This window comes from Hemiscyllium ocellatum, chromosome 39 (genome assembly GCF_020745735.1).
Source record: "Hemiscyllium ocellatum isolate sHemOce1 chromosome 39, sHemOce1.pat.X.cur, whole genome shotgun sequence".
Taxonomy (NCBI): domain Eukaryota; kingdom Metazoa; phylum Chordata; class Chondrichthyes; order Orectolobiformes; family Hemiscylliidae; genus Hemiscyllium; species Hemiscyllium ocellatum.
Window position 1 is genome coordinate 20,868,427 of NC_083439.1, and position 25,817 is coordinate 20,894,243.

Sequence of the window (25,817 nt, forward strand, 5' to 3'; positions counted from 1 at the left end):
GCAAAAAGCACGATTTTGAAAGAATGTTGTACGTCAATACTTGACTGTACCACTTTTGAATGGAGATCCTAACTGGGAGTGTAGTATGATTGAATTTTCCTTGTAATCCAATGATTTGTGATTGTAGTTACATTCTACTTGAACAGTTCTATCAAATATCCTCCTATCTTATGTAAGGAGAAAAAAAATTCCTGCATCTTTCCATGTAATTCCTTGTCCTTCCTAACAAAATGTATAATTCTGCACTTCTCTGTATTAACTCTTATCCTCGCATGTCCACAGATCCCACCAGTCTCTCTATAATTCCTTGGGTGAAGAAAGATGTAAATTAAGCTTTGACTTTAGTTTTAAGGGAACAATCTTCAACCCCTGAAGCTAACACAAGTTGGTAGTAGTTGTAATCTACCGAGATTTTGCAAATAATGAGAATTTTCCTAAAGTGCGGAGGTCAAAAGGTATTATGTCAATAATGGCTCAATTGGTAGTACTTATGAGTCAGGCCGCTGTTGATTCAAGCCACACACCTGAGGTTTGAGTACGTGATCCTAGATGACATTCCATGCAGTTTTGAGGAGTGCTTTGCTTTCAGATTAAGTGTTAAACCACTGCCCTCTTGCCCCCTAAGGTGGGCACAAAGATTCCATAACACTGTTTTGGAGATGTGCTATTGAGTTTCACTTTGTGTCTTAGCTAATATTTTACTGCAATCAACGTCTTTAAAACAGAATATCTGATTGTTATCACATTGCTATTTGTGGGAACTTGTAGTGTGCAAATTGGTTGCACTTTTGCCACACTAATGAGACATTCTGAAGATATGAAAGGTGTTTTATAATGCGAGTTCTTTCTTAATGGCTTGGTAGTATAGAATTTCAATATGGTTAAAAAGAAACACAAAATCAAAAATGTTCATCTTGCGTTCATTAGAACTAGGATGCAAAAAATCAAACTTGGAAAAAGGAACACCAATTTATCTATGTTGCTCATTTTAACAATGTTCACATTTTTAGTTTGTTCTTTAACACAGCTTGTATCTTCTATTAGTATTTGTAAATGCAGAAATGTAATGTATTTCTAATAATGTATAGACAAACATCTGGGAAGTCCATTGCTGTGAATGGTTACTGTATACATTATTGTTTCTCATGCATTTAGGGGACCAGCAACATTCCACCTCAGGATGTTTCTTGATGTGCATTATGCAAGACTTGATTGAAGTATGGTAGTTGTATCGTCAGAATTAGCAATGTACCATTTTGTTTGTACAGTTTGTTGTTGAGCTGAAAATAGAAGATGATGTTGGCAATCCATTTCAAGTAAATGCCTGGGTGGAGTTGGGGTGACACCCAATTATTGCACACTAGCTCTTTAGTTTAATCTATCTGGGTAAAGGCTGAATCAAACAAGCCACTGTTTGACTAGTAGATGAGTTAAAACCCCACTGCTTTTGTATATTAAATCTTTCTACATATTACTTGACTAAAAAAATGCGGTAACCATTCAAAGTGTTAACTCCTTCACTGTAATTTCCTTGTTTAATATTCTCTGCTTTCCCACAGTTTAAATTGTCAACAGCTGGCTGAATTTATGCAGTGGATGTCTTTTTTTGTTTCACAAGCAACATTTTGATATCCACTTCCCTCTGTTTTCTGTTGAACTGTCTGGCAGGTGTTGACTCCTGCTGAAATGCAAATGACAGCAGTTGTCTGGTACGTCACACTGTTGGTTGATTTGATGCACTACTGCAGATTCCAGTGTATCTGCTGTGGAAAGTGACAGAGTCATACAGTCATAGAGATGTACAGCATGGATTCAGACCCTTCGGTCCAACTCGTCCATGCTGACCAGATATCCCAACCTCATCTAGTCCCATTTGCCAGCACTTGGCCCATATCCCTCCAAACCCTTCCTATTCATATACCCAACCAAATGCCTTTTAAATGTTGCAATTGTACCAGCCTCCACCACTTCCTCTGACAGCTCATTCCATACCTGCAGCACCCTCTGCATGAAAAAAGTTGCCCCCTTTAGGTCTCTTTTATATCTTTCCCCTCTCACCCTAAGCGTATGTCCTCTAGTTCTGGACTCCCACACCCCAGGGAAAAGACTTCGTCTATTTATCCTATCCATGCCCCTCACAATTTTATACATCTCTATGAGCTCACCTCTCAGCCTTCGACGGTCCAGGGAAAACAGCCCCAGTCTATTCAACTTCTCCCTATAGCTCAAATCCTCCAACCCTTCTATCCATCGAAAAGACACAGTTGTTGCCCTGGGATACATTCTGATATATTTACGAGGATGTTGTCAAAAGGGGTCTTGCTGACTGCCAGTTTTGGCAAATCTGGCATTTTTGCTCTGATAGATTCTGACTTCAAGAGGCAGATGTGCTAAATTAACATAGCACAGTTACTAACCTGGTTTGTTATTGATGATTACATGATGTTTTGTAATCATCTTATTCTCCTCATTTCACATTTCTATTGCATCTTCCGCATCCTCGAGTTCTCAAGGGACGTTTCCAGACAATTTAAAAAAAAATTCTGAAGTGTTCTTCCTATTTCTATGCAAGCAAATGGGGCAACCAATCTGACCACAGTACCCACGACCAGTTATAAGATGAATGATCCCTTTGTGTTGATTGAGGGATGGCCAGTACACATTGGGAGAGCTATGTTTTTTTAGATTAGATTACTTACAGTGTGGAAACAGACCCTCTGGCCCCACAAGTCCACGCTGAACCTCCGAAGAGTAACCCACCCAGACCCATTCCCCTACATTTACCCCTTCACCTTACACTACGGGCAATTTAGCGTGGCCAATTCACCTAACCTGCACATCTTTTTGGACTGTGGGAGGAAACCGGAACACCCGGAGGAAACCCACGCAGACACGGGGAGAATGTGCAAACTCCACAGACAATTGAACCCGGGTCTCTGGCGCTGTGAGGCAGCAGTGCTAACCACTGTGCCATCGTGGAATGAAATCTTTTGAGTCCACTTGAACAGGCAGATGGTGTCTTGCCATTCAAAGGACATCATCTGTGGCAATGCAGTACTCCAAAGCTTTCCACAATCTTCAGTGACTGAGCCAAGATGACCGTGTGTCATTTGGAATGAGCATCTTGTAGCATTAATTAAGCAGATGTCTAATGGTTGTTGGACGCAGTGAAGATAGTGGCCAGAGGTTTGCAATGGTACCAGATAGGGCTGGAAATGGGGTGTTGTGAAGTGGGCAGGAGAGCTGAGCCCTACACCACGTCAATGCAGATAAAATAATGTTAATCATCACAGGGCCAGTGCTAGAAGAGAAAACCTAGAGAGGAAGTGATTTAGGCTGTGGACACTACCATCCTTGCATGTGGTCCTCTCTTTGTTGCTTAATCGGCTGCTGCAGGAAGATCCTTGCCACTTAGTTGACAAGCTGTAATAGGTATTTTAAACTGGTCCCTAATTGGGACACTGAAAATGTAAAGCAGCTGACAACCCCTTTGGGGTGGACAGCCTGCAATCCCCCTTCCCCCACCAAGGGCTTGTCTTTTTCTAACTTATTCCATCTTGTGAAATGGATTTTGCTCATCCCTCATCCCAAATGAACTTGAAGGGCCATTTGAGAGGACAGTTGAGAGTCAACCACGTTACTGTCCTTCTGGTGTCATGTGTTGACCAGATCAGGTAAAGATGGCTGATCTTCTTCCCTTGAGAGACAACCAGATAGGTTTATATAACAATTGATACATTTCATGGTCACCAAGGTGCTCCAGTTTCTACTCACAGCCCGAAGATGCGCAAGTTAGGTGGATTTACAGGAAAAAAGTGGAAGAATGGGGTTGAGAAACTTAACAGCCATGATTGAATGGTGGAACAGACTCACTGGGCTGAATGGCCTAATCTCTGCTCCTATGTCTTATGGTCCTATGATTGGCCATGGGAAATGCAGGGATACAGGGTGGGTGGGTCTGCTCATTGGAGGGTCGGTGTGGACTCGATGGGCCAAATAGCCTCTTTTATGGACTGTAGGTATTCTTTTGATTATTGAGACTAATTTTTAATTCTTGAATTATTAATTGAATTCAAATACCACCAGTTGCCCCTTATTCCTAGATTACTAGTCTACTAACATTAACTAATTGGTGAGCTTGCCTTCAACAGTATTTAACCATTGCCTGTATTACCATAAGGAAGCAGATGTGGATGTAATAGTATGAAAGGCATGTTGACTCATTTTTTCTTGTGAGGTTGGGAACTTCTGCTATTGCCCTTACCGTCAAGCAGCCTGCCTCTTGTGCAAAGGGACAGTGACTTGCTGCATTCCAAAGATCAATTGAATCAGCCACCAGAAGACTTGGGACTGCGGTTTGATGATGACCCTGAATTATGGGAAAGCACAATGTTTCATAACATTAGCACTGCTATAATCGAGAATCTCTTTGAAGGGAGAGTTGGTATCTCCCTGCTTTGTTACAGTGTGTACTGATATGCTGCTCTAGCCTGACTATCAACTACAGTCTGGTTAAACAATTGTGGTTTTTAATCGGCTGGATCAATAAGTAACATTTCTGGAAAGAATTTTGTCACGCTATCACCAGATGAACAAAGTACTTTTGTGAAGTATCCCTAACCACACTGGGACCTTACAATGAATGTACAACTTTATTTGTAACTTATTGCCATTGCTTTACTTTGTTGCTGAATTAATACAATTCTATCTACTTATCCTTCTTCAGAACACTTTGTCTGAGAGTGCAGACTACTCTGAGTTCCAAGTTCAGTCAATTCTGGCAGCGCTGTGCAATATTAGGGTCCCTCCTTAAACACTGCATTCTAATGTCTCAAAAAAGGCTGTGGTAAAACAATGGCTTCACTGTGCTTCACTCTTGCAAGGCCTCCAATGTCACGTTTATAATTTTATTTTTCTCTTTTTGAGGTACAGTTGCAAATGCCTCAATTTTCCTCAGCTAGACCCATCCAAGTGGATTTTATTCCATGCCATCTTCGTCAAGCCTTGGTGCTTTGTGGTCAGGGTCAAATTAAGCAAGTCACATGTACTCTGCATCCCACAATGCCGTAAAGCTCCCACCAAAGTCAACTCTTGCACCTTGAGCAGGAGTTACTGGATGATGGCTGATAACAAAACCTGAGGCATCAGTACTGATTGTGACACTTGTATTGTGTGTATATAGTGGCATGTTAATAATATCATTGGGCTAGTAATCCAGACTTAGGTTCTTGAGACCCAGTTCAAATCTCATCATGGAGACTGGTGGGAATTTAAATTTAATTAACAAAGCTGGAATTGAAATAAGGTTACATTGTTTTCAGCGTGGGGGCAAGTATGTTAGGTGACAATCAATTTGCCTTTCCCACTATTGAGAAAACACATTGTTACAAAACAATCAGGCCATTAAGAGCTGGACGGTGACATTCAGTGAATTCATCAACGATTCACTGGCTTCCAATTGACATCACTGGTCATTAGAAGCTAGCATCTGGATTAGTGGTGCTGGAAGAGCACAACAGTTCAGGCAGCATCTGAGGAGCAGTAAAATCGACATTTCGGGCCCGAAATGTCAATTTTACTGCTCCTCGGATGCTGCCTGAACTGCTGTGCTCTTCCAGCACTACTAATCCAGAACCTGGTTTCCAGCATCTGCAGTCATTTTTTTACCTATTAGAAGCTAGCAACCAATTAGAGGTGAGTAATATTATGACACGGGTAAACCCTCCTGTTTAATTAAAGCCAGCAATCTAGAAAAGATTTATCCCATGCAGTAATTTGTGAAATCTGAAAGGCCAAGAACTATTTAAAGTAAAAATTAACAAATTTATTTCTTGAAGTATAACATAGAATAATTAACTAACAACTATTTACAACTCCTTCGTCCAACCTACCTATTACTTTCCCTTCTATAATACTAGTCTGATAAACCCCTGATTAAGATTTACTGAAAAATTTCAATTTCAAAACCAGCCAGCTATCGAATCCTCTCTTTGCAGATTTGCTCTCCAGGTCGGTGTCGATTTCTTTCTCTGTGCAAACTGCTTCTCTAGATAGGTACGTCTTAGATACTTCTGACTAGTACCTACATCTGTTGGTCTTGTGGCAGTTCTTTTCCAACTGTTCAATTTTCCCTGGTCTTGTACCCCAAAGCATCGGATTGTTTCATTGGTTTTTAATATTGTCAATATACTAAATTCAAACTTGATTGGAGGTTGGTATTTTGGGGTATAATTTAAACTGATTGGCCGAATTTGAATTTGTTTTTGTTTCTAGGCAACCACCTACACTAACTGCTGGACCAAAGGTTACATTATATCTTGTTCTGAATACTTGGTGCTGTCAGGTAGTTCTGCTAGATTTTAACTTTCTGAAAGGGATATAGACCCACATCTTCATAACAGTAGTCTCTGGGTCCAAAGTATCACTGGCAGAGTCTAGTCCTTGTGGAGGAGATAGGGTTCAGAGGTGAACAAATAAGTTGCTCATATATGCTGTACCCATGGGGTAGGTTTTGCTGAGAGAGATGATGTTAAGGTAATTGGATAAAGGTCTACAAATGGCTTTCAAAAGCCTAACCCTTGCCTGCAGCCTCCACCCACCACCCCTTATTCCCTCCAGTTTCCCCCAGTTTTGAAGATTTGAAAACTCAACAGGAACATCATCCTGATTCTACAATCAGGAAACGAGTGAACTTGCTCATTTGCTGGGAAGGCCAATGATCAGGGAATTACTGAGTTAAGGCCTTAAGTGGCCATCGATGAACCATATGGTTTTAACTGCTGATGGGTTGAGTCATGGACTCAATTAACTAGTGAGATGACAATAAGGGGATGAGTTCCTCCAAGGTCAGAACGCCTCATTATTTCACCTTTTTGCACACCTATTTCTCTACCCCTAGACTCCGTAATGGTGACCATGATTATCATGAATACCTATTTAGTTTACTAATGTTGTTTAAGGAAGGAAATCTGCCATCTACACGTTACTGCAGACTCATAGCAACGAAGTTGATTTGAAAAAGCTATTCAGTAGGACTAAGCTGCTACTAAAAGACCAGATTGGACTGCAGTGATTCAGGAACAGCTCAACAGCAGCTTTTGAAAGCTGTCAGGGATGGGCAGCAAGTGCTGACCTAACCAGCAACATCCACATCCCGCAAAAGAATTAAACAAACACTGCCCTGCCTGAGAACAGTTACTTCAGCCAAGAGCTAGGACAACATTTGGGACAGTCCTAGTCCATATATAGTATTCAGCTAAATGTAGGATAAAATTAATTAACAATGTAATTAGAAACTCTGTAAGTTTGGATCCCTACAGTTTGTAGATTAAGCTGTTAAACAAATCTTAAATGCTGCAATTTTCAGAATTCAATCACAGTTTTGGTAATGAGTTAAATCTGTTGTTTTGTGTTCTCTTGTTCTGAGTCCGCAGTTTTGCACTGTGAATGAGTCATTTAGCACCGTTTACTTTGTGACTGCTGAGTCCAATCTATTTACTCAAGTGGGAATGTATGCTTTTCCAGTAGGGAAGTTTGGGATTGGCACACGCAGCTTTTGCTTTGATCACCATCTATTCCAATCTGATGAACACATCATGTTTCAGAAGCAAATCAAAAGACAGCAGCAGTGTCTCATTCAGCTGAACCCACACACACCCTTTCCTAATCCCATTAGCCGTTCACTTTTGTAATGTTTTCGGTTGATTTCCATGCATTAAGTGCAGTTTTTTCTATTCTTTCGTGTGTGTATGTCACTAGCAAGGACGGCATTCATTATGCATCTCTAATTGTTCTTGAGCTGAACAGACTCTTGGCAATTAGGAGTTGACCACACCTCTGTGGGTCTGGGGTCTGGAGTCACATACTGGATGTTGGATAAGATTGGCACCTTCTTAAACTATTCCTTAGGGGATGTGTGCTTTATTGGTCGAGTAATCATCTGGTACCCATCCCTAGTTACCCTTGAGAAGGAGACAGTGAACTGTCTTCTTGACCTGCTGAAGTCTATTTGGTGTGGGTGCAGGCTCAATGCTATTGAGAAGGAGTCCCAGGATTTTGACACTGGCATCACTGAACAAACAGCAATATAATTACAAGTCAGGATGTTGAATGGATTTGGTAGTAACTTGTAGGTGGCGGTGGTGTTCCTGTGTATCTGCTGTCCTTGTCTTTCTAGATGGCCGTGGTTGTGGGTTTGGATGGTGCTGCTAAGGAGCCTTGGTGAACTTCTGCAGAGCATCTTGTAAATGGTACACACTGCTACTATTGAACATCAGTGATGGAGGGAGTGAATGTTTGTGAATGTGATGTCAGTAAAACAGGCTGCTTTGTCTTCGATGGTGTCAAGCTTTTTGACTGTTGATGGAGCTGTACTTATCTGAGGCAAGGAGGGAATATTCCATTACATTTCTGATTTTTTGCTTTGTAGATGGTAGACAGGCTTTCGGGAGTCAGGAGATGAGTTACCCACCACAGTGTTTACGTGGCAAGTCCAGTTCAGTTTCTGGTCAGTGTAACCCCAGGATATTGATGGTTGGGATTCGGTGATGGTGACGTCATTGAATGCTAAGGGGTGATCGTTAAATGTTTTCTTGTTGGGGGATAATCATCGCCTGGCATTTGTGTGGCCTATTACTTGCCACTTTTCAGCTCAAGCCTGGAGAATGCCCAAGTCTTGCTGCATTGGACATGGACTGCTTCTGTATCTGAGGATTTGAGATGATTGACCTCCAATAACCATAACCATCTTTGTTTATGTTAGCTGTGACGCCAACCCAGCAGAGAGCTTTGCCCTTGATTCCTATTTACTTTAATTTTGCTGGGACTCCCTGATGCGAGACTTAGTCAAATACATGTCAAGGGCTGTCATTCTCAGCTCAGCTCACTTCTAAACTTCAGTTCTTTTGTCCATGTTCAAACCAAGGCTTAATGAGGTCAGGAGATGAGTGGATGTGGTGGAACCCAAACTGAGTGTGAGTGAACACGTTGTTCCAGTATAAATGTTGCTTGTTAACACTGTTAAGACTAGGTGTTAATTGACTGCGCTACTATTTGTGTACAAGTCGTACGTGGGCAACTTTCCACATTGTTGGTAGATGCCAATGTCGTAACTATACTGACGTAGCTTGCCTGGGGCATGACAAATTTTGGAGCACCAGTCTTCAATGTTATTGCTGGAATGTTGACAGGGCCCATCACCTTTCAGTATTCAATGTCTTCAGACATTTCTTAGCATCACATGGAGTGAGTCAAATGGCAGAAATCAATGATGCTGGGTCCTCCAGAGGAAATGGTGATGGGATCATCCATTTGGCACTTCTGGCTGAAGATTGTTGCAAATGCTTCAGCCTTTTTTTGTCCTGATGTGCTGAGATCCCTCATTATTGAGGATGCAGATATTAGTGGACCTTCCACTGAGTTATTAAGTTGTACACCACTATTCATGACTGGATATGGCAAGACTACAGAATTTAGATCTGCAATGGTTGTGAAATTGCTTAGCCCTGTCTATCATTTGCCAAGACACTGTCACCATTTAAGGAGCTTTTAATTCTAGATTTATTCATTTATTTCAAATTTCACCTTCTGCCACGATGGGATTCAAGCCCATCTCACAGCGCATTAGTCTGGGCCACTGAATTAATAATAATCCAGTACCGCTACACGACCATTTGCCCTTGGTTAAGAAATAACTGTTAGCCTTGGACAGCTACCAGGAGAAGTCCCCTGCTCTTTAACACAATGTAACCGAGTTTTTGCATCCCCAAAGGGGGCAAATGGCAACTTTGGCATTGTGCCTGAAGAGAAACAAGTGCTCTTAGAACCTCTACAATGTGGACAGAGGCCATTCAGCCCATCAAGTTGCACTGACCCTCCACCCTCCAAAAAGCATCCCAACCACCCCCCCCCCATACTACTGTGTCTGTAACCCTGCATTTACCATGGCTAATCCACCTAACCTGCACATCTCTGCATACTACAGGGCAAGTTTAGCATGGCCAATCCATATAATGTGCATATTATTGGACTGTGGTAGGAAACCGGATCACCTGGTGGAAACCCATGCAAACCCACGGAGAACTTGCACACTGCACACAGATAGTCACCCAAGGTGAATCTAACCCGGGTCCCTGGTGCTGTGCTAAGCAATGAACCTAGTGTTGCTGCAACAAACTGGCAAATGTGACAAGCTGGACATTGTCCATGGCTTAACATTAAAACATGTGCCCTTTATCTCTGTCACTGATGGGTTTTTTATAGATTTCTCTGCTTTTCAGAAGACTTCCCCATCTTGGACAGTACTTTTGTTGCATTAAGCTCAACATCTGCTGCAGGCTGAACTGTCACAAAGGGCTTTTTCCTTTTAATAGTAGCTAAAATCTGTGGGTTAGGCATAAGTTTGTAAGATTAGTGACTGAAATGTTCAACCTGTATATTGTCACGAGGCACCCCATCTAGAACACAATGCAATGTTATGTTCAATACGTAGTTCATTTTTTTTGCCTCTGCTGTGAAAATTTGCCTTGCCACAGTGAGTGATGCCTCTCTCTTAGTCCCTTAGTATGGATGGCACGGTGGCACAGTGGTTAGCGCTGCTGCCTCACAGCGCTAGAGACCTGGGTTCAATTCCCGACTCAGGCGACTGACTGTGTGGAGTTTGCGCATTCTCCCCATGTCTGTGTGGGTTTCCTCCGGGTGCTCTGGTTTCCTCCCACAGTCCAAAGATGTGCGGGTCAGGTGAATTCGCCATGCTAAATTGCCCGTAGTGTTAGGTAAGGGGTAATGTAAGGGTATGGGTGGGTTGTGCTTCGGCGGGTCGGTGTGGACTTGTTGGGCCGAAGGGCCTGTTTCCACACTGTAAGTAATCTAATCTAATCTTAACTTTATTTCAGTAATGATGATTATTATATTTTTACAACATATGCACATTTTTTATAAGGAAGGCCTGAAGGATATCTTTTAACAAAGTGAACTCTTATGTGATTGAACAAAGGTGCCAGATTTTAATTAAGTTTTATTCTGTGGAGTTTTAAATGTGCCTTCTTCAATTAATTGATTAAGGGGGGATAAGGTCAGTTCATTTAAAGATACATTTTTTATTAGCTCTTAATGGGAGTATTGCTCATGACCTGCTTAGAATATTTGCAGTGCTTGTTGGAGGAATTTTTGTGCCCAGACATCTCTATTTTTTTGCATTGGTTAAAGGAGAAAATGCTAGCTCTGATTAAATCAAAACCATGACTATTTCCTTTGCCACAGCATTAGTTCTCTATTCTCCTTATATGGGAAAGGAATTTTCAAAAGCAGTGGACTGGCTGTGGATCTAAGGTTGTGCTTAAAATTCCTTGGGCTTTGCAAATTTATGGATTGAGAAAAGGGAGTGGAGGGGGGGGTGTTCCAGACAATAGCATTTGTCAGTAAACTGATGCATAAATTTTCAAAATAAGGGATATCTTGATTAAATACTGTAGGAGTATTTAAACTTATACTTTTGTATTTCTCAGGCCTGCATAATTGTTAAAAATAAAAATAAATAACTGTAATCAAATTTCATATGTTATTATAAGAAACTCATTATAATCGAATTCCTCTTTATGATTGTTGCCACATGTTTTTTGGCCTAGGTTTTTTGTAAAGACCTTGGCTGCCTTTGCTTTGAGCTGTTGCTGCTGTTCCGTCTTCAAAGATTTGTGATGTTTCTGGTCTGCTAATACAGTTCATTTGGTTAAGCTGGTGAAGTTCAAGGCTTTGACAGCATGCTACTGAATAAGATAATTTCCTACACTTGTTCATTTGGAAAGGACACAATGTGGAAATTTAGGCACTGACAGCAGCAAGTCGCACTAGGCATCAAGAAGCCATTGCAGTTACCGTATATACTCGAGTAACAATCACATTTTGTGGCTACTTTTTAAGGTTAAAATTATGGGGTCGACTATCACATGGATACTACTTTTGAATGGTTGAAATTCATTCCTGTCAAAATTCATACTGTATCATTAGCAGAAGCCCAATTGATCTCTAGAGTCATGGAAATGTACAGCATGGAAACAGACCCTTCAGTCCAACCCATCCATGCCGACCAGATATCCCAACCCAATCTAGTCACCCCTGTCAGCACCTGACCCATATCCCTCCAAACCCTTCCTATTCATATACCCATCCAAATGTTTCTTAAATGTTGCAATTGTACCAGCCTCCATCACTTCCTCTAGCAGCTCATTCCATACCCGTACCACCCTCTGTGTGAAAAAGGTGCCCCTTAGCTCTCTTTTATATCTTTCCCCTCTCATCCTAAACCTATGCCCTCTAGTTCTGGACTCCCTGACCCTAGGGAAAAGACTTTGTCTATTGATCCTATCCACGCACCTCATAGTTTTGTAAAACTCTACAAGGTCAACCCCTCAGCCTCTGACGCTCCAGGGAAAACAGCCCCAGCCTGTTCACCCTCTCCCTATAGCTCAAATCCTCCAACTCTGGCAACATCCTTGTAAATCTTTTCTGAACGCTTTCAAGTTTCACATCTTTCCGATGGGAAAGAGACCAGATATGCACACAATATTCCAACAGTGGCCTAACCAATGTCCTGTACAGCTGCAACATAATCTCCCAACTCCTGTACTCAATACTCTGACCAATAAAGGAAAGCATACCAAACGCCTACTTCACTATCCTATCCACCTGCAACTCCACTTTCAAGGAGCTATGAACTTGCACTCCAAGGTCTCTTTGTTCAGCAACACTCCCTAGGACCTTACCATTAAGTGTATAAGTCCTGCTAAGATTTGCTTTCCCAAAATGCAGCACCTTGCATTTAAAACAAAGAAAATAAAAAAAACAAATTATGGTAATTCTGAAAACCAAGAGTGGAACACAACAGCCAATGGACTGGAAGACTGGGAGGGGAGCCAAACAACTGGAAAGCTGGAGCAGGAGATGACGGCCGGCATACTGACTCGTAAACGTTGATCTGTGAAGAACGAGAGTCAACTTTAACAGGAGATAAGTGGAAAATTCCAAATCATTTGGCCAAAAATAGGGAGTTGACTTTTCACAAGATCGACTATTACTTGAGTATCTATGATATTCTATTGAGTAGATGTATCTAAATTAATAATACTTGCATTTAGAGAACATTTTATTACTATGCAATATCTCAAAGTGCTTTACATGACGAATTATTTCAAGTGCAGTGACCATTGTAAGAAAATCCTTTGACCTGCACACCAGTTTGATTATATTTGAATGGATAGATGAAAAGGGTCTCCTCCCCACCCAACTTCCTGAGGAATTCATTTAGTACAGGCAGCTCTCTGAGGGGAGGAAAGATGTTCATTGAGTGCATTCATGCAACTTTGTAGACACTAACCTGAGAAAATAAGAGCTATTGTCGATTGCCCTGTGAAATAATCAGGTGGACAAATAATTAAATTTTATAGAGGAAGCTGCACGAATGTCAATAGGAACCTGCAGGTGATTCCATTGAGGTTTTTGTTGGTTTTTGACTAGTTATGAAAAAAACTAACTTGCATTTATATTGTGCCTTTTATGATCTTGGGATGCCCCAGGTTATTTTACAGTGAATGAAGTATACCGAAAAGAGCTGTAATGTAAAAAATGTGGCATTCAATTAGCACACAGCCTGGTCCTACAAACAATAGTATAATAATGAACAGATAATCTTTTGATAGTTGACAGAAACGTATTGTCCTGGACAGCAGAAGAGCTCGAGGTAAAAACAATGACTGCAGATGCTGGAAACCAGATTCTAGATCAGTGGTGCTGGAAGAGCACAGCAGTTCAGGCAGCATCCAACGAGCAGCGAAATCAATCCCTGTTCTTCCATTAAATAGTGCCAGAGGCAATTCAGCTGAAAGCAAATGGGACCTTGATTTTACATCCCAATCAAAGTCAGAACCTCTCATTGTATAGCATCCCTTCAGTACTGCACTGGAGTGTCAGACTGGATTTTAGTCTCAAGGCTCTGCCACTTCAATTCACATCCTTCTAAATCAAAGATAAATAGCTACCACTAAATCAAGGCTGATAGACAAAGGAGTTGAGGATTATTGGGTTAGCCAGGCCACAATCAGATCAGCCACAATCTTATCAAATGGTGAAGTAGGCTTGAAAAGCCAGAAGGCTGACACCTCCTAATTCGTGTTTGTCAAGATTTCAAATTCACTTCAGGCTTCCATTGCAAAACATCAGTTTGCCAAACAGTTACAATTTGCATTTATATAGCACCAATTATCTGGTAAAATACCCCAATGTGTTTCACAATGGCAACATGAACAGAGGGCCGTAAGGGTTCAGGTACATAATTCTTTGAAGTTTGAGTCACAAATAGATAGGGTGTTTGAAAAGGCATTTCGCATGCTTGCCTTCATTGCTTAGACCTTTGAGTCTAGGAGTTGGGAAGTAGTGTTGAGGTTGTACAGGACATTGTTGAAGACTCTTCTGGAGTACTATGTCCAGTTCTGATCGCCCTGTTACAGGAAGGATATCATTAAGTTGGTGAGCATTCAGAAGAAGAAACTTACCATCATTTTGCCAGATCTGAAAGGTTTGAGTTATAGAGGAAGGCTGGATAGACTGGAACTTTATTCTTTGGAGCTGAGGAGGTTGAGGGGTGACATTATAAAGATTTATACAATCATGAAGAGTATAGATAGGTTTAATGGTTCCTTAGAATGGGGGCTTCTAGGACTAGGGAGCATAGTTTTAAAGTGGGAGGAGCGTGATTTTAAAAAAAGACATGGGGGCAATTATTTTACACAGAGGGTGATTCGCATGAGGAATGAACTGCCAGAGGAAGTGGTGAATGCAAGCATAGTTATTACATTTAAAAGACACATAAGTAAATGAGTAGGAAAGGTTTGGAGAAATACAGGCCAGGAGCAGGCAGGTGGGACTAGTTTAGTTTGGGATTATGCTTGGCATGGACTGGATGGAATGAAGTATCTGTTTCCCTGACTCATGAAACAATATTTGATGTTGAATGACATGAAGAGAGCTTCAAGCAGATGATCAAAAGTGTTAAGCAGAGTGTCTGTAAGGAAAAGTTCAGGAAGGCAGTTCTAGAGCTAGGGGGCAAGACACCACCACCACGTGATGAAGAGATTAAAATCAAGAATACAAGAGGCCAGAATTGGAGGAGTGCTGATCTTCAGGGGACTTTGGGTTGGAGGAGGTCATAGAGATGGGAGTGAGGCAATGGAAGGATTTCAAAACAGGATGAGAACAGGTGTAGGAATGTTGAAAAATATGCATGGGTATGTTTTCCATCAGATGTTATTCACATATAAGCATTTCATGTGATTTTGTTGCATTAAATGCTACCTTATTCTCTAGCTATTGTGAAGCATGCATCTGGACATCAGGAATATTTTTGAATGTCAATATTCTTATCAGGTTACTGATTTTGATTATGAGCATCGAAACACTTTTAAGGACAGTTATTGCATTAATGAAGCATTGCTCTGTTTATTTTGGATGGAATAAGATCTGTCTTAACAGCACGGTGGCACAGTGGTTAGCACTGCTGCCTCACAGCGCCTGTAGACCCGGGTTCAATTCCTGACTCAGGCGACTGACTGTGTGGAGTTTGCACGTTCTCCCCGTGTCTGCGTGGGTTTCCTCCGGGTGCTCCGGTTTCCTCCCACAGTCACAAAGATGTGCGGGTCAGGTGAATTGGCCAAGCTAAATTGCCCGTAGTGTTAGGTAAGGGGTAAATGTAGGGGTATGGGTGGGTTGCGCTTCGGCGGGTCGGTGTGGACTTGTTGGGCCGAAGGGCCTGTTTCCACACTGTAAGTCTAATCTAATCTAATCAAACAGAAAAGGTCACATTCTCATTCCTAGGGACAAAAACAGGAATTTCTGGAAACACTCAGCTGGTCTGGCCGCATCAATGAAGAGAAAGCAGAATTCTGAAGAAGCAGCACTTTCTGGGGTTTTTTTCTGATTTCCAGCATCCACAATTCTTTGGAATTTTGTTTATAATTGTGAGGTGTATTTAAATCAACAGCACTTAACATATATTCAGTGATGATCAGCCAAAAAAAAGGCCCACTCACCTCATTCATTTTATAATTTGTTACCATTTCTTAACACAGTATAAAGTGCGGCAACAGAACAACACCATCGACATTTCAGTTAAGCCAGATCTTTTGTGCATCATATGATTCTGAGTGAAAATATTTGAAGTTCAATTTACAATTCCTGAATGGCAGCTAAGTTTTTAACATGATATTTTCTAACCTTTATACTGTCTGTGAGAAAAGGTACATTTTATATAAATAAATTTGAACACATGGTATGGTATGGTTTGGCATAGTTATGGTATTTTTCACCTTCTTGGATACCTTATCTTCCACTGTTTGCAGTGTACAAAACTTTTAACATGTCCTTGGACACACTGGAGAAGATTGTTTTGCTGTATATTTTTAAACCATGTAAATGTCTAGAAACATAGCAGCATGAAATGTTAGACTGTTTCCTTACAGGAAACAAAAGGCCAGGAACCATGACGTTTCAAAACAAAACTCAGTCCTGACCTGGCATTGGTTGATTAGTTATAACGATGCTACAGTTGCTCTTGTGTGTCCCTTGTAGAGAGCAAGGGGCAGGGGTGCAGTGGAAATAAACCAGGGTTTGCACTCTTGACCACTAAGAAATGGAAATATGTCTGAGTGAGTGTTAACAGGCTGGTTAATTAGTATGGTGATGTCTGACTCAAAATCTGTTAATCATGTCTTTCGCCAGGAGTCACTGAATAGCATTGAAGGTTTAGAAGCCTGACTGACTTTCCTTCACCCTAAAAGGAACATTGAAACAAATTGTAAAACCCCTACCACAGCATGCCTGCCGTTTGGCTTACATAGCACAAAGCTAGGATCGAACCAAAGCCCTTCCTGGTCCACTCATGAGCTATTGCAATTGGGTTTGCGTATTATTATTGTGTTTTGTTTAATCCAAATAAGGTCAGTGCATAGTTGCCTCTATTGCAGCTTAGACTTCAAAGCCTTTTAACTCTACTCAGGGAAAAGCTCATTTTTTATGAGCCAGTAGCCTGGGCACCAATACATCTTGTGTTTGGACTTCTAGACTTGCATTACCGCAGGTCAATGGTTGGACTCTTCCGCTGTCTGAATTAAATCTGACCAACTCAACTCAACTCTTGGACTAAATCTCTCCAAACCTTGGGAAAGACTATGCTAACTTTCCATTTTATGCAGGTCCAATGCTAGCAAAATCATAGAAATGCAAATGTAAAATAACTTTTGTAAACAACAGTCATTTATCCTCAACATTATGTTAAAAAGTGATCCCGTACTAGAATAACTTAAGATCCTCTGTTATACTTGCCATTGTGAAATGCATACATATGCTGGACCCTGCTGAATTGAACTAAAGGATAAAGACAGACTTGTTGCATTTATTGCCTGATTCTGGCAACAGAGCTTCAGGCCTTATAAAAATTCTTTGGTTGCTTTTTAGAGTTAATGCTAACACAAGAGGGGGACATTTTGTGCAAAAGGATTTCATGAGAACTGTCACTCAGGAGTTGGAATGAAACTGCATTTCAAGGGTTAGGGTTGGTGATTGGTCATTTGCAAGAACCTCCAACATCTTAAACCAGAGAATCTTAATTCACTTTATATCTGGCCAGCTTTGAAAAATGAAGCTTGTTTTTAATAGTGACACTCTTAATATTAATGTATCGAAAGCGTTCGGCATTTGACAACCAGAAGTGGGTGCTTTTTAGGGCTATTAAAATCTGGTCATAAACAAAACGTACACCTTTTCACCCTAGTGTCATGTAACCTTTGGAAGAGCAGCAAAGATCATTTGACTAATGGCTATCACAGAAGTCGTATGTATATTTTGATAATGCTAGGGATGACTACACATCGCTAAAATATACATAAAGATTCCAGTGATATGAACCAAGATGTATCTTCCATTCCATTCCAGTCCCCCAAAGATAACTGAAGGCTGTATATTCATTGATATGATAGATGAAATTTTGTCTCCTTATGATATCCAGGTTCTATAGGAGACAAGTTTCTGCATTACCAGTCCAAGTTCTATCAGTGTTATGGAGCTCCCCACAAAAGTTATCTTTGTTTCAGGGCTGTTTGTTTTTAGCCTAACTCTCCTGGTGATACTGGTCTGAACTCAAATATCAGTGCCTATGTGGTATGTAAATGGTTTTACTTATTTAATGGAATTTGTGCCCATTGTGATGAGATTAATGGAATGGGGCACTTAATAGGGTGTGGTGCTGACTGGTGGGGACCTGTTGCCCTCTTGCCTCTGACCCATTAAGACTGGGGAGGAAGGTTCATGCACAGACTCTGATAAAAGCAAAATACTGTAGATGCTGGAGAAACTCAGCAGGTGTGGCAGCATCCCTGGAGAGAGGTAAAGAGTTAATGTTTCAAGACCAAAAGTGTCACAGTAACAATAAGTGCATCATTACTGCTGGAAAGTTAAGAGTTAATTACATTTCTGCTCCTTTTGCAGGGGAGTAAAGGTCACTACAGGTATCACTGGCAGAGTCACAATGTCAAACAGAGTGGAGTGGACGATATGGTGCTTCTCACAAAAATCACAGAGGATGGCATTGTCGACAACCTGAAGAAACGATACATGGATGACTATATTTTTGTATCCTTTCAATACTAAATATAAAAATCAAGCAGACAGCAAAGATAAGAAGGGGAACCTAACAGTTTTGGGTAGTCTTGATTGCTTTGCATTCTTGTGCATTCCAGATTTAATTAAAAATGACCCTGGGTATCTCCCAAGTGATTGTTGGCCATTGATGACTATTTGTTAGCTCCAATTATGCAGCACTCCCTTCCTGCCTGTGACTGGCCTCCAAATAAAATGGTTTATGATAATAATTGCATGAATCCAGTTCTTGCACAAATATTTGCCCTTAAATTTTTGCCTAGACTGAATATTTTGCTCAACAACTAAACCACAAGTTCAAAGCTGTAGGCAGGTAAAAGAGTAAGGAGCTTTTTGCAGTTCACTGAACGACTTTGATGTGATTGCCTTGAACCTATTGAATACTCACCTTCGTCCAAATAAAATGACTCTAGGATACAGGGCCGAGTGTCAACATGACAAAACTCTTGCCAAAATGTAATGCCATTCTTCAAAGCAACTCTGTTGTCAAATTGTTTTGGCTCCTGCAGAAATAAACTTTGATACAGAATTGCTCACTAGTTCACTTATCTAGTGGTTATGTTTTTAAAAATGTTGCCTTGATCTTACCAGTTCAGGCCAGTCTTAAAATGTATCCATGTTTCGCTCCAGTGAACAAATTCCACTTGGCGACTTATTTGGTCTTATTTCTCCTTCCCGCCCCATCAACTTTAATGCAGCTCTAATCCTGATTAAAAGACATTATTTCCAGTGTATGTATTGTAAAACGGGAGAAAGCAGTAATTATCTGGCTCATGTGTCTATCTGCTGACTAGCTAGCCTTTAGTTAATCTGCAAGGCTAGCCGTAAGTAAGCTGCATAGAGTCTAGCCTTAGGAGAAAGTGAGGACTGCAGATGCTGGAGATTAAAGTTGAAATGTGCGGTGCTGGAAAAGCACAGCAGGTCAAGCAGCATCCAAGGATTGGCTGATTAAGGACTTATGCCCGAAACATCGATTTTCCTGCTCCTCAGATGCTGCCTGATCTGCTGTGCTTTTCCAGCACTGCACTTTTCAACACAGAGCCTAACTTTCTCAGCGAGAACAGGAATGTTTCAAGTGGCTTCAGTGTGGAGGTGCCAGTGTTGAACTGGGATGGGCAAAGTTGGAAATCACACGACACCAGGTTAAAGGCCAACAATACAAGCTTTCAGAGTTCTGCTCCTTCATCAGGTAACTCCGAAAGCTTGTATTTTAAAATAAACCTGTTGGACTATAACATGGTGTCGTGTGATTTTTAACTCCAATGGCTACAACACTGCCAAATTAGGAGGAGGATATCCACCAGCGTTCCCTATTCCTTCCGATTACCCAGCAACCTGTGCTGGATCTATGTAAATAGAATCAGGTTTCACTGTGATACTCTTTGCGACAAATAGCTTAGTACTGCTGATTGTCCAGGCTGTGAGCACAGTTCCATGAGACATCTTTAGATACTCATTGTTTGAGGAATGGTACTTAAATACTCAGATTCAACATGTTCAACACTGGAAGTTCAAAAGAATCAGTGAGATAGGAAAGGGTATGATCTGTAGCAACTCATCATTCTGTAAGTGCGAGGTAGAGTCACTGTAGCCCCATAGGGCCATCAGAGAGAGATGAGTGTGGTGGTTTAACCTCAGGGTTACCATGTCACAGGTAAGGGGTAAGGTTGAGAAGTGGGAACTTTATAGTGACCTCAGTAGGTATGGGAATTGAACCTGTGCTGTTGGTGTCACTTTGTAATACAATCAGCCGTCCATCCTCCTGAGCTAATCAATTGCGTCTTCATTCTGTAAACCTTGTTGACTTAATGTTCCAGGATATAAATGCTACAGGAAGTACAAAAAGGGAGGCAAGAGAGGAGGGAGGGTGGTGTTTTTGATAAGGGATAGCATTACAGCTGTACTAAGGGAGGATATTCCTGGAAATACATCCAAGGAAGTTATTTGGGTGGAACTGAGAAATAAGAAAGGGATGATCACCTTATTGGAATTTTATTGTGGACCCCCCCCCCCTAATATTCAAATGGAAATTGAGAAACAAATTTGTAAGATCTCAGTTATCTGTAAGAATAATATGGTGGTTATGGTTGGGGATTTTAACTTTCCAAAAATAGACTGGGACTGCCATAGTGTAAAGGAGTTAGATGGAGAAGAATTTGTTAAGTGTGTGTAAAACAATTTCCTGATTCAGTATGTGGGATGTACCTACACAAGACTTGACCTACTCTTGGGAAATAAGGCAGGTCAGGTGACTGAGATTCAGTGGGGGAGCACTTTGGGGCCAGCGACCATAATTCAATTAAATTTAAAATAGTGATGGGAAAGGATAAACCAATCTAAAAGTTGAAGTTCTAAATTGGAGAAAGGCCAATTTTGATGGTATTAGGCAAGAACTTTCAAAAGCTGATTGGAGGCAGATGTTCACAGGGAAAGGGACGGCTGGAAAATGGGAAGCCTTCAGAAATGAGATAATGAGAGTCAGAGACAGTATCTTCCTGCTAGGGTGAAAGGCAAGACTGGTAGGTGTAGAGAATGCTGGATGATGAAAGAAATTGAGGGTTTGGTTAAGAAAAAGAAGGAAGCATATGTCAGATATAGACAGGATAGATCGAGTGAATCCTTAGAAGAGTATAAAGGCAGTAGGAGTGTACTTAAGAGGGAAATCAGGAGAGCAAAAAGGGGACATGAGATAGCTTTGACAAAAAGGGTTAAGGAGAGACCAAAGGGTTTTTACAAATACATAAAAGGCAAAAGGGAGAGAATAGTACCCCTCAAAGACCAGCAAGGCGGCCTTTGTGTGGAGCTGCAGGAGATGGGGGATATACTAACCGAGTATTTTACATCAATGTTTACTGTGGAGAAGGACATGAAATATAGAATGTAGGGAAATAGATGGTGACCTCTTGAAAAATGTCCATATTACACAGGACGAAGTGCTGGATGTCTTGAAACACATAAAAGTGGATAAAATCCCCAGGACCAGATCAGATGTACCTTAGAACTCTGTGGGAAGCTAGGGAAGTGATTGCTGGGCTCCTTGCTGAAATATTTGTATCATTGATAATCACATGTGAGGTGCCAGAAGACTGGAGGTTGGCTGAGGTGGTGCCACTGTTTAAGAAAGGTGATAAGGACAAGCCAGGGAACTATAGACCAGTGAGCCTGACGTTGGTTCTGGGCAAGTTGTTGGAGGGAATCCTGAGGGACAGGATGTACATGTATTTGGAAAGACAAGGACTGATTAGGGATAGTCAACATGGCATTGTGCGTAGGAAATCATGTCTCACAAACATGATTGAGTTTTTTGAAGAAGTAACAAAGAGGATTGATGAGGGCAAAGTGGTAGACTTCAGTCAGGCATTTGACAAGGTTCTCCATGTGTGACTGGTCAGCAAGGTTAGATCTTATGGAATACAGTGAGAACTAGCCATTTGGATACAGAACTGGCTCAAAGGTAGAAGTCAGTGGGTTGTGGTGGAGGGTTGTTTTTCAGACTGGAGACCTGTGACCAGTGGAGTGTGTGATGCTGGAAAAACACAGCAGGCCAGGCAGCATCTGAGGAGCAGGAGAATCGACATTTCGGGCATAAGCCCTTCTCGGGTTATGCCCGAAACATCGATTCTCCTGCTCCTCGGATGTTGCTTGGCCTGCAGTGTTTTTCCAGCATCACATTTTTCAACTCTGGTCTTCAGCATCTGCAGTCCTCACTTTCTCCTACCAGTGAAGTGTCACAAGGATAGGTGCTGAGTCCACTACATTTCATGATTTATATAAGTGATATGGATGTGCGTATAAGAGATATAGTTAGTAAGTTTGCAGATAACACCAAAATTGGAGGTGTAGTGGACAGCGAAGAAGGTTACTTCAGATTACAACAGGATCTTGATCAGATGGGCCAATGGGCTGAGAAGTGGCAGATGGAGTTTAATTTAGATAAATGCGAGGTGCTGCATTTTGGGAAAGCAAATCTTAGCAGGACTGATACACTTAGTGGTAAGGTCCTAGGGAGTGTTGCTGAACAAAGAGACCTTGGAGTGCAGGTTTATAGTTCTTTGAAAGTGGAGTCACGGGTAGATAGATTAGTGAAGAAGGCATTTGTTATGTATTGAGTATAGGAGTTGGGAGGTCATGTAGCAGCTGTACAGGACATTGGTTAGGCCACTGTTAGAATATTGCATGCAATTCTGGTCTCCTTCCTATTGGTAGGATGTTGTGAAACTTGAAAGAGTTCAGAAAAGATTTACAAGGATGTTGCTAGGGTTGGAGGATTTGAGCTATAGGGAGAGATTGAACAGGCTGGGACTGTTTTCCCTGGAGCGTCGGAGGTTGAGGGGTGACGTTATAGAGATTTATAAAATCATAAGGGGCATGGATAGGATAAATAAACAAAGTCTTTTCCCTGGGATGGGGAATCCAGAACTAGAGGGCAAAGGTTTAGGTTGAGAGGGGAAAGATATAAAAGAGACCTAAGGGACAACTTTCTCACACAGAGGGTGGTACATGTATGGAATGAGCTGCCAGAGGAAGTGGTGGAGGCTTTTACAATTGCAACGTTTAAAAGGCATCTGGATGGTTATATGAGTAGGAAGAGTTTGGAGGGATATGGGCCGGTTGCTGGCATGCGGAACTAAGTTGGGATATCTGTTTGGCATGGATGAGTTGGACCGAAGGGTACATTTTTATGACTCTGACCCTAAGTAGAAAATCAGCAATTGTACTTCATTGGCTTAAAGCCTGAAGGCTTGTGAAATGCATTATGTAAATGCAAGTCTTTTATTTGTGGGTATTGAATTACTCTGCCATTTTCCAGTCACTGGTCCACTGTGATCATGATGGCTGCCATTTTGAATTTATTTTGACTTCCCTTAATTTTAAGCCCTACATCACATGCCAATCCCAAGCTTATGTTAAGTTCAGAAAAGGTACAAGGCTTGAACATTTTTTTTTCTTGGCTGTTGTACTATTTCTGTGCAAGTATGCATTCCATTGCTAGAATTATATCTGAAGTTGGTGCAGGGACCCCACCCCCAGGCAAATCACAATGTACCTTCTATCCCATCAACCCCACATCTCCCCAAGGGGTTTCCGGCTTTTCCTTCAATTCTGTGAATGAAGGTCTCTGAGTCTCCCTGCTTTGCTGTGATGATCATCACCACCGTCTTTCTGCCTTAAAACTAAAGTGGGGTAAAAACAAAAGGCTGCATGGTTGTCATACTCACATATTCAGAGGTCACCCTCATCTCGGCTTCTGATTCTTTCCAGTGGCTGGTGGTCCCCGTGTAGGGAGCTGAAAATGTGTTGCTGGAAAAGCGCAGCAGGTCAGGCAGCATCCAAGGAACAGGAAATTCGACGTTTTGGGCATAAGCCCTTCATCAGGCTTATGCCCGAAACGTCGAATTTCCTGTTCCTTGGATGCTGCCTGACCTGCTGCGCTTTTCCAGCAACACATTTTCAGCTCTGATCTCCAGCATCTGCAGACCTCACTTTCTCCCCGTGTAGGGAGCCCCAAATTGCAGTGCCCAGAATAGTAGCCTGGATGTGGTCTATCCAGGGCACAATTCTGGTCACTGCTACCAACAATAAATGCATCATATTACACACATTCATACATAGGACCTGTTCTCTACCTCAAAACGGGATATGTCCAAGTCTTGCACCTTTTTGAATTATCCAGGAGCTTGGGGAGTCTGTGTTCCTCATTGCTTCCTGCATGGCAATGGTGTGGCCAATCAGAGTTGGATTGCAAACCAATCAACACCCTTTCCTGTTTTGGTATAAATTGTGATCATTTGTATTTTTTGGTATTCTTGCATTTATTTTGATGATCATGAGATTGAATATGTCAGCACCTTGTCAACAATATTCTGTGTTCATTTTTATCACTTCCAGCACTACTCATATAAGTTAAAGGTATTTAGGTTAGCTGATAAAAGGCCAATAACAGTTCCTCTTCTGATTAAAAGTTCCCATAATCTTTGGGGAGCACACTGCTGGTGGATAGAACAGGACAACATAAGCTTATGAAAAGATGCCAGTTTGAAAACATTTTGCAGATTGTGAAACTTAAAATGTTTCCATTCAGCAAAATTTAATTGTTCTAATTAGCTTAAAGATTTTAATCCTTTCAAAGACCCAGAGATTAATTAATAGTCATTATTTTGCTGAGTCAAGGTAATGTGCTTTGTCTGAGCTTGTTTCCTCCCTGTCTGTGTTAAATAGCCTCATATTTGATCAGTTTTAAAAAAGTTTTTGTGTGAGCATTCAAAGGATTGCACGTTGAATGGACTGGCAGACTGTGGGAACAAAGCCAAGGACACGTGCAGTGTTGCCAGGCCGTGTCTCTGTTGCCACCAATGACGGCATTGGGCTGTGGAAAGTACGCATTGTTTGTTGGATGGCTGGGGTCTTGCTGCACAAACCAAACACAGTCACATCTGAAAGAAATCGTCAAACTCTATAATCTTTGTTTCAAGACAGATTCTCAGTAAGCATTCTGAGAACTTCACTCAGCTGTCACGCAATTGTATTATTTTACATTACATCATTTCCTGTTCTTTAGGGGGACATTCTGCAACACTCATGTTTGTGTTGATTCTCGATACTCCTTTTCAGCTCATCCCCTCTCTTTTCCTGAAGGTGCTACCCACTTGGATAGTGGGGTCAGCCGTGGCTTAGTTAGTAGCAGACTCGCCTACGAGTTATAAAGTTCCATTTGAAGTCCCACTTCAGTATGTGAGTACAAAAATCAAGGCTGATGCTCCAGGGAAGCACAGAGAGGAGATGAGATGTGAAATCGTCACTCCACCTGCCCACTTAGAGTCTGTTGGAAAACTGGGGTGGGGGGGATGTTCTCCCTACTAATATCTATTGCTCAATCAAACAATAAATTGTCATTATCACAGTGCTGCTCTGCACAAACATGGCTGATGTGCTTCCCGCATTACAATAGTAATGATATTTCAAATGTAATTATTTGACTATAAAGTAGGTTGAGATGTACAGTAGTTGTGAAAGTTGCTTTATCAATGCTAGTCTGCTTCCTAGAAGAAAAGAATTGATGTTGAGCAGGAACAAGGACTTTCTTTCTTCCCCCTTCCCTCATCCAAGGTGTTGCCATA

At 41.4% G+C, this 25,817-nt stretch overlaps 1 protein-coding gene across 2 annotated transcripts in view; it reads left to right on the forward strand.

Moving 5' to 3' along the window:
- The window catches only part of myo1ea (myosin IEa), a 153,352-nt gene that overhangs the window by 23,704 nt on the left and 103,831 nt on the right, over positions 1-25,817 (forward strand). For both annotated transcript variants that reach the window (XM_060852773.1, XM_060852774.1), the window contains exon 2: positions 18,529-18,672. In XM_060852773.1, coding sequence (XP_060708756.1) covers positions 18,529-18,672 — 144 coding nt within the window. The remainder of the gene's footprint in view (positions 1-18,528; positions 18,673-25,817) is intronic.